At 67.9% G+C, this 9,631-nt stretch overlaps 1 protein-coding gene across 1 annotated transcript; it reads right to left on the bottom strand.

Moving 5' to 3' along the window:
* Positions 1-362: 362 nt before the first annotated feature.
* Positions 363-8,736, bottom strand: LOC121274836 (serine/threonine-protein kinase TAO2-like). The gene is made up of 4 exons (XM_041182202.1): positions 8,505-8,736; positions 6,599-6,727; positions 3,531-3,734; positions 363-1,955 (listed from the first exon to the last, which is right to left on the bottom strand). The coding sequence occupies exons 1-4, from the start codon at positions 8,688-8,690 to the stop codon at positions 363-365; spliced, it is 2,112 nt and encodes a 703-aa protein (XP_041038136.1). The 5' UTR covers positions 8,691-8,736.
* Between the last annotated feature and the right edge of the window lie 895 nt (positions 8,737-9,631).

Raw genomic sequence — 9,631 nt, 5'->3', positions numbered from 1 at the left:
CTCCCTCCCCGGGGGACCGGTCAGTCCTGTCCCTCCCCGGGGGACCGGTCAGTCCCGTCTCCCTCCCCGGGGGACCGGTCAGTCCCGTCTCCCTCCCCGGGGGGACCGGTCAGTCCTGTCCCTCCCTCCCCGGGGGACCGGTCAGTCCTGTCCATCCCCCCGGGGGACCGGTCAGTCCTGTCACTCCCTCCCCGGGGCACCGGTCAGTCCCGTCTCCCTCCCCGGGGGGACCGGTCAGTCCCGTCTCCCTCCCCGGGGGGACCGGTCAGTCCCGTCTCCCTCCCCCCGGGGGGACCGGTCAGTCCCGTCTCCCTCCCTCCCCGGGGGACCGGTCAGCGCCCCCCGCCCGCGCGCGCGGCCGGTTAAGGGATCCAGACGCCCGAGCGCCGGACCGAGCTGCGGGCCTGCTCCTTGGGCCTCGCCCCGGGCCTCGGCCGGACCCCGGCCCGGCGCCGCTCCCTGGGCAGCAGCCGGGGGATGCGGCTGGGCCCGTCGGGCCGGACGGCAGCGGCCCGGCCCAGCAGGGCGGACGCCAGGCGCCGGCGGAGCCGCCGGGCGAGCCGGGCCGCCAGGCCTGACGCCCGGGCCCGCAGGCCCCCGGCCGAGGCCCGGCGCCGGCCGGGGGTGGGAACAGGGACGGGCAGGCGGCTGCTGGGCCGCCCCCGGCCGGCCTTGGGGAAGAGGGAGAAGAGGCTCCGCTCGTCGGCCAGGCCGCAGCGCTGGACGGCCTGGAAAAGCGGCCTGGGCAGGCGCAGCAGCAGCCGCACCCAGAGCCGGCGGCCTCTCCTGGGCAGGGCCTCGGCCCAGGGGCGGGCGGGCTGGACCACCAGCACCATCAGCAGGTAGAGGGGCAGGAAGAGCCCCGGGGAGGTGAGGAAGCATGCCGCCCCCAGCAGGGCGGGGACGTAGCGGAGCGACAGGCGGCAGCCGAGGCCTAGCGCGCTCAGGCCCCCGACCGCCCGCGCCAGGACCAGCAGGGCCACCGCGAGGGCGAAGGGGAGCAGCGAGCCGGGGCAGGAGACCACCAGCAGGGCCAGCGAGGCGCCCAGGAGGTGGGGGGCTGCCGGCAGCTGGGCCAGCGGACCCGAGGCCCCGGCGGGCGGCTCCAGCAGGCGCGGGTCCTCCACGTCCGGCAGCTCCAGCCCCTCCTCGTAGGCGTCCGGGAAGGAGTGGGCCGAGGGGAGGGGGCGGCGGCGGCGGTGGGGGCGGGAGCCGGGGGCAGGCCCAGACGATTGCAGCTCAAAGTAAGGCACCTCGGAGGGGGGGCCATCCCCACTGCCCCTCTCCCCGGGGCCCCAGTCCAGGCTGACGTCCTCCAGGGACCTTCCCAGGGGGGACCCGCCGACCCTCGGACCCGCCCCGGGGCCCCAGTCCAGGCTGACGTCCTCCAGGGACCTTCCCAGGGGGGACCCGCCGACCCTCGGACCCGCCCCGGGGCCCCAGTCCAGGCTGACGTCCTCCAGGGACCTTCCCAGGGGGGACCCGCCGACCCTCGGACCCTCCCCGGGGCCCCAGTCCAGGCTGACGTCCTCCAGGGACCTTCCCAGGAGGGACCCGCCGACCCTCGGACCCTCCCCGGGGCCCCAGTCCAGTCTCACGTCCTCCAGGGACCCGCCGACCCTCGGACCCTCCCCGGGGCCCCAGTCCAGGCCGACGTCCTCCAGGGACCTTCCCAGGCCCTCACATTCACCGTCCGACTGCCCCCGGGAACCTACTTTCAGACACTTGGGCTGCTGTCGTATTTCCACCACATGCTTTTGCCGCAGCTCCTGCTCCCTCCGCTTGTTGTAGTCCAGCTGGTTGCTGAGCTCGGTCTGGTGCTGCAAGCGGATCAGCTCAGTCCGCGTCCGCTGCACCACGTTCAGGTGTCGGAACTCCTGCTCCTGAGTGGACTCGTGGTGTCTCAGTAACATCGCGCACTCTAAATCCTTCTGAGTTTGCTTCTTGTTCAGTTCCTGCAGAGAGTGAGAGAGAGAGAGGTTACAGTTATACTCTGCAGTAACGAGGACTAGGAAAGAAGGGCCCGAGAGGAATTGACTTAAAAGGTTTAGTTTAAAGGGATATCATGGCAGGAGAGCTCAAAGCCGTGGGATGCGCCTCGTGCTCCATGTGGGAAGCCGGGGACATTTCCAGTGCCCGGGGCCAGCATGTGTGCAGGAAGTGTGTCCAGCTGCAGCTCCTGGAAGCTCGGGTTTCAGAGCTGGAACGGCGGCTGGAGACACTGTGGAGCATCCGTGAGTCTGAGATCATCGTGGATAGCGCGTTTAGAGAGGTGGCCAGGAGCAGAAATGAGAGAGACAGAGGGCGAGGGAGGGGCGGAGAGCGAGGGAGAGATGGAGAACAAGAGGGAGATGGAGGGAGAGAGACAGAAAGTGAGAGAGAGAGAGAGACAGAGATAGAGAGCAAGAGAGAGTCGGAGAGAAAGAGCCATAGAGCGAGAGAAACGGAGAGCAATACAGATGGACAGAAGAGAGCGAGAGGCAGAGAGCAGAGAGAGTGAGAGAGACAGAGAGCAGAGAGATGAAGAGCAGAGAGATGGGGAGCAAGAGAGATGGAGAGCAGAGAGAGCGAGAGTGATGGAGAGCAGAGAGATGGGGTGCAAGAGAGATGGAGAGCAGAGAGAGCAAGAGAGATGGAGAGCAGAGAGATGGAGAGCAGAGAGACGGACAGCAGAGAAAGCAAGAGAGATGGAGAGCAGAGAGATGGGAGCGAGAGGGATGGAGAGCAGAGAGAGCGAGAGAGATGGAGAGCAGAGAGATGGAAAGCAGAGAGAAGGAGAGCAGGGAGAGCGAGAGCGAAGGAGAGCAGAGAGACGGAGAGCAGAGAGACGGAGAGCAGAGAGACGGAGAGCAGAGAGACGGAGAGCAGAGAGACGGAGAGCAGAGAGACGGACAGCAGAGAGACGGACAGCAGAGAGACGGACAGCAGAGAGACGGACAGCAGAGAGACGGACAGCAGAGAGACGGACAGCAGAGAGAGCGAGAGAGATGGAGAGTAGAGAGATGGAGAGCAGAGACGGAATGTGAGAGGGAGAGAGAGGGAATGTGAGAGGGAGGGGGCTGAGAGAGAAGGAGGGAGAGGGAATGTGAGAGGGAGGGAGCAGAGAGAGGGAATGTGAGAGGAAGGGAGCAGAGAGAGGGAATGTGAGAGGGAGGGAGAGACTGAATGTGAGAGGGAGAGAGCAGAGAGAGGGAATGTGAGAGGGAGGGAGAGACTGAATGTGAGAGGGAGGGATCAGAGAGAGGGAATGTGAGAGGGAGGGAAAGAGGGAATATGAGAGGGAGGGAGCAGAGAGAGGGAATGTGAGAGGGAGGGGGAGGAGAGATACTGACAGTGGGACAGAGTTGAGGTAAAGGTGTGCGAGGGGTAGGGAAGGTGCATAATCTGCCCCTCAGCCCCCCACACTGTCTCCCTCACCCCAAAGATCCCTCCATCCCCCTCACCTGACCTCAAACCCAGTCCAGACCGTCCAGCATGTGGACGTTAACCCCACCGGGAGACTCCCCGGCCCCATCGAGCCTGTGCCTCACCTCCCGGAGCAGGTCCTGTTCCAGGTTGTGACGGGACAGCAGTGTTTTGCGCCTGTACTGTCGACACTGTAACTCCAGGTAGTGTCGCTGCCTCCGGAGTAGATTCGCTTCCTCCTCCGCCTGGAAATGCTGCAGGTTCTCTTTCTGACGCAGCAGCCATTCCTGTTTCTCTCGTTTCGGAGTGCTCTGGTTCTCCTGTAACTCCTGTGGGGGCAGAAAGCAGAGCGACAGGGGGAGAGAGAGAGAGAGAGGCAGGTAAATAAACAGAACCAATAAACTCTCCCTGGAGTACAGGTCCGCTCTCCCCGGGGTACACTCCCCCCTCTCTACCCTGGGGAGAGTGGGGAGTGTACCCCGGGGACACTCCCCCCTCTCTCCCCGGGGTACACACCCTCCCTCTCTCCCCGGGGTACACTCCCCCCTCTCTCCCCGGGATACACTCCCCCCTCTCTCCCTGGGGAACACTCCCCCCTCTCTCCCCGAGGGTACACTCCCCCTCTCTCCCCGGGGTACACTCCCCACTCTCCCCGGGGTACACTCCCCCCTCTCTCCCCGGGGTACACACTCCCCCCTCTCTCCCCGGGGTACACACTCCCCCCTCTCTCCCCGGGGTACACACTCCCTCCTCTCTCCCCGGGGTACACACTCCCCCCTCTCTCCCCGGGGTACACACTCCCCCCTCTCTCCCCGGGGTACACACTCCCCCCTCTCTCCCCAGGGTACACACTCACCCCTCTCTCCCCGGGGTACACACTCCCCACTCTCTCCCCGGGGTACACACTCCTCACTCTCTCCCCGGGGTACACACTCCTCACTCTCTCCCCAGGGTACACACTCCCCACTCTCTCCCCGGGGTACACTGCCCCCTCTTTCCGGGGTACACTCTCCCCAGGGTACACTCCCCCCTCTCTCCCCGGGGTAGACTCCCCTCTCTCTCCCCGGGGTAGATTTCCCCCCTCTTTCCCCGGGGTACACTCCCCCTTCTCTCCCCACTCTCTTCCTGGGGTAGACTCCCCCCTATCTCCCCGGGGTACACTCTCCCCCCTCTCTCCCCCGGGGTCGACTCCCCCTCTCTCCCCGGGGTACACTCTCCAAGGGGTACACTCCCCCCTCTCTCCCCGGGGTACACTCCCCCCCTCTCTCCCCGGGGTACACTCCCCCCCTCTCTCCCCGGGATACACACTCCTCACTCTCTCCCCGGGGTACATACTCCCCACTCTCTCCCCGGTGTACACTCCCCCCCTCTTCCCGGGGTCCTCTCTCCCCGGGGTAGACTCCCCTCTCTCTCCCCGGGGTAGATTCCCCCGTCTCTTCCCGGGGTAGACTCCTCCCTCTCTCCCCGGGGTACACTCTCCCCCCTCTCTCCCCGGGGTACACTCTCCCCCCTCTCTCCCTAGGGTGCACTCCGCCCCCTCTCTCCCCGGGGTCGACTCCCCCTTATCTCCCCAGGGTACACTCCCCCCTCTCTCCCCAGGGTACACTCCCCCCCTCTCTCCCCGTGGTAGACTCCCCCCCATATCCCCGGGGTTCTCTCCCCGGGGTAGACTCTCCCCTCTCTCCCTGGGGTACACTCCCCCCTCTCTACCCCGGGGAGAGTGGGGAGTGTAACCCGGGGACACTCTCCCCTCTCTCCCTGGGGTACACTCCCCCCTCTCTCCCCGGGGTACACTCCCCCCTCTCTCCCCGGGGTACATTCCCCCCTCTCTCCCCGGGGTACATTCCCCCCTCTCTCCCCGAGGGTACACTCCCCCTCTCTCCCCGGGGTACACTCCCCTCTCTCCCCGGGGTACACTCCCCCTCTCTCCCCGGGGTACACTCCCCACTCTCCCCGGGGTACACTCCCCCCTCTCTCCCCGGGGTACACTCCCCCCTCTCTCCCCGAGGGTACACATTCCCCTCTCTCCCCGAGGGTACACTCCCCCCTCTCTCCCCGGGCTACACTCCCCCCTCTCTCCCCGAGGGTACACTCCCCCTCTCTCCCCGGGGTACACTCCCCCCTCTCTCCCCGGGGTACACTCCCCCCTCTCTCCCCGGGGTACACTCCCCCCTCTCTCCCCGAGGGTACACTCCCCCCTCTCTCCCCGGGGTACACTCCCCCCTCTCTCCCCGGGGTACACTCCCCACTCTCCCCGGGGTACATTCCCCTCTCTCCCCGGGGTACACTCCCCCCCTCTCTCCCTGGGGTACACTCCCCCCTCTCTCCCCGGGGTACACTCCCCCCTCTCTCCCCGGGGTAGACTCCCGCCCATATCCCCGGGGTTCTCTCCCCGGGGTAGACTCTCCCCTCTCTCCTCGGGGTACACTCCCCCCTCTCTCCCCGGGGTAGACTCCCGCCCATATCCCCGGGGTTCTCTCCCCGGAGTAGACTCCCCCCTCTCTCCCCGGGGTACACTCCCCCCTCTCTCCCCGGGGTAGACTCCCCCCTCTCTCCCCGGGGTACATTCCCCTCTCTCCCCGGAGTAGACTCCCCCCTCTCTCCCCGGGGTAGACTCCCCCCTCTCTCCCCGGGGTACATTCCCCTCTCTCCCCGGGGCAGACTCCCCCCTCTCTCCCCGGGGTACACTCCCCCCTCTCTCCCCGGGGTAGACTCCCGCCCATATCCCCGGGGTTCTCTCCCCGGAGTAGACTCCCCCCTCTCTCCCCGGGGTACACACTCCCCCCTCTCTCCCCGGGGTACACACTCCCCCCTCTCTCCCCGGGGTACACTCCCCACTCTCCCCGGGGTATACTCCCCCCTCTCTCCCCGGGGTACACTCCCCCCCTCTCTCCCCGGGGTACACTCCCCCCTCTCTCCCCGGGGTACACTCCCCCCTCTCTCCCCGGGGTACACTCCCCCCTCTCTCCCTGGGGTACATTCCCCTCTCTCCCCGGGGTAGACTCCCCCCTCTCTCCCCGGGGTACATTCCCCTCTCTCCCCGGGGTACATTCCCCTCTCTCCCCGGGGTACACTCCCCCCTCTCTCCCTGGGGTACATTCCCCTCTCTCCCCGGGGTACACTCCCCCCTCTCTCCCTGGGGTACATTCCCCTCTCTCCCCGGGGCAGACTCCCCCCTCTCTCCCTCCCTCACCTCCTTGAGTTGCTCCTTGCGCAGTTTGTACTGCCGTTTCTGGGACTCCAGGAGGGTGCTGAGCTCCTTCTTCTGCTGGCTCAGGATGTGTTGCTGGAACTTCCTCTCGTCTATTCCCGACGCCTTTCCCTGTGGGAAGCAGGTTCCCGGTTCAGCCTGGGCCAGCTTGTCTGGTCAGCCTCGTCCCCCAGAACCCTCCCGCAGCCCACCCCCTCCCTCCCTCCCTCCACACCCCCTCCCTCCACACCCCCTCCCTCCCTACCTCCACACCCCCTCCCTCCCTCCCTCCCTCCACACCCCCTCCCTCCCTCCCTCCCTCCACACCCCCTCCCTCCCTCCCTCCACACCCCCTCCCTCCACACCCCCTCCCTCCACACCCCCTCCCTCCCTCCCTCCCTCCACACCCCCTCCCTCCCTCCCTCCACACCCCCTCCCTCCCTCCCTCCCTCCACACCCCCTCCCTCCACACCCCCTCCCTCCCTCCCTCCCTACCCCCTCCCTCCCTCCCTACCCCCTCCCTCCCTCCCTCCACACCCCCTCCCTCCCTCCCTCCCTCCACACCCCCTCCCTCCCTCCCTCCCTCCACACCCCCTCCCTCCCTCCCTCCACACCCCCTCCCTCCCTCCCTCCCTCCACACCCCCTCCCTCCCTCCCTCCACACCCCCTCCCTCCACACCCCCTCCCTCCCTCCCTCCACACCCCCTCCCTCCCTCCCTCCACACCCCCTCCCTCCCTCCACACCCCCTCCCTCCCTCCCTCCACACCCCCTCCCTCCCTCCCTACCCCCTCCCTCCCTCCCTCCACACCCCCTCCTTCCCTCCCTCCACACCCCCTCCCTCCCTCCCTCCACACCCCCTCCCTCCCTCCACACCCCCTCCCTCCCTCCCTCCACACCCCCTCCCTCCCTCCACACCCCCTCCCTCCCTCCCTCCACACCCCCTCCCTCCCTCCACACCCCCTCCCTCCCTCCCTCCACACCCCCTCCCTCCCTCCCTACCCCCTCCCTCCCTCCCTCCACACCCCCTCCTTCCCTCCCTCCACACCCCCTCCCTCCCTCCCTCCACACCCCTCCCTCCCTCCCTCCACACCCCCTCCCTCCCTCCCTCCACACCCCCTCCTTCCCTCCTCCACACCCCCCTCCCTCCCTCCCTCCACACCCCCTCCCTCCCTCCCTCCACACCCCCTCCCTCCCTCCCTACCCCCTCCCTCCCTCCCTCCACACCCCCTCCCTCCCTCCCTCCCTCCACACCCCCTCCCTCCCTCCCTCCCTCCACACCCCCTCCCTCCCTCCCTCCACAACCCCTCCCTCCCTCCCTCCCTCCACACCCCTCCCTCCCTCCCTCCCTCCCTACCCCCTCCCTCCCTCCCTCCACACCCCCTCCCTCCCTCCCTCCCTCCACACCCCCTCCCTCCCTCCCTCCCTCCACACCCCCTCCCTCCCTCTCTCCACACCCCCTCCCTCCCTCCCTCCCTCCACACCCCCTCCCTCCCTCCCTCCCTCCACACCCCCTCCCTCCCTCCCTCCACACCCCCTCCCTCCACACCCCCTCCCTCCCTCCCTCCACACCCCTCCCTCCCTCCCTCCCTCCACACCCCTCCCTCCCTCCCTCCCTCCACACCCCCTCCCTCCCTCCCTCCACACCCCCTCCCTCCCTCCACACCCCCTCCCTCCCTCCCTCCACACCCCCTCCCTCCCTCCCTACCCCCTCCCTCCCTCCCTCCACACCCCCTCCCTCCCTCCCTCCACACCCCCTCCCCCCACCCTCCTCCCTCTCCTCACCCGTCCCTCTTTCTCTTGCTCTCTCTCTCCCTGCTTTCCCCTCCCTCCCTCCCCTCCCTCCCTCCCTCCCTCCACACCCCTCCCTCTCTCCCCATTCCCTCCCCTCCCCCCGACCCCCTGCTTCACCTCTTTCTCCAGCAGCGCCTGCTGCTTCTTGCAGACTTTCTCGCACTCAGCTCCGAAGTTATTCCGTTGGGTCTCCAGCTCCTTGCCCAGTCTCAGCTGGTGCTCGTCCATCTCAGCTTTCAGCTTATTCTCCAGGGCCATCAGCTGCTTCTGGTGCTGTCTCCTCATCCGCTTGTAGCCGCTCATCTGCTCCCGGAGGGCAGAATCCTGCTCGTGCTCCTGGATCTGCCTCGTCACCTACAGAAGCACAGTCATTAGCTCCGGATACCAGGGAGAGACGGGGACGCCGGGGAGAGACGGGGACGCCGGGGAGAGACGGGGACGCCGGGGAGAGGCAGGGACGCCGGGGAGAGGCAGGGACGCCGGGGAGAGACAGGGACGCCGGGGAGAGACAGGGACACCGGGGAGAGACCGGGACACCAGGGAGAGACAGCGACGCCGGGGAGAGACAGGGACGCCGGGGAGAGACCGGGACACCAGGGAGAGACAGCGACGCCGGGGAGAGACAGGGACACCAGGGAGAGACAGGGACGCCGGGGAGAGACAGGGACGCCGGGGAGAGACAGCGACGCTGGGGAGAGACAGCGACGCCGGGGAGAGACAGCGACGCCGGGGAGAGACGGCGACGCCGGGGAGAGACGGGGACGCCGGGGAGAGACGGGGACGCCGGGGAGAGACAGGGACACCGGGGAGAGACAGGGACGCCGGGGAGAGACAGCGACGCCGGGGAGAGACAGGGACGCCGGGGAGAGACAGGGACGCCGGGGAGAGACAGGGACACCGGGGAGAGACAGGGACACCGGGGAGAGACAGGGACACCGGGGAGAGACAGGGACGCCGGGGAGAGACAGGGACGCCGGGGAGAGACAGGGACGCCGGGGAGAGACAGGGACCCCGGGGAGAGACAGGGACGCCGGGGAGAGACAGGGACACCGGGGAGAGACAGGGACGCCAGGGAGAGACAGGGACGCCGGGGAGAGACAGGGACGCCGGGGAGAGACAGGGACACCGGGGAGAGACAGGAATACCGGGATATACCGGGGAGAGACAGGAACACTGGGATACAGGAGTATCGGGGAGAGACAGGAACACCAGGATACAGGAATATCGGGGAGAGACCGGAATAC

Source organism: Carcharodon carcharias (assembly GCF_017639515.1).
Source record: "Carcharodon carcharias isolate sCarCar2 chromosome 38 unlocalized genomic scaffold, sCarCar2.pri SUPER_38_unloc_5, whole genome shotgun sequence".
Lineage (NCBI taxonomy): Eukaryota > Metazoa > Chordata > Chondrichthyes > Lamniformes > Lamnidae > Carcharodon > Carcharodon carcharias.
This window is presented reverse-complemented; position numbering and strand designations above follow the sequence as displayed.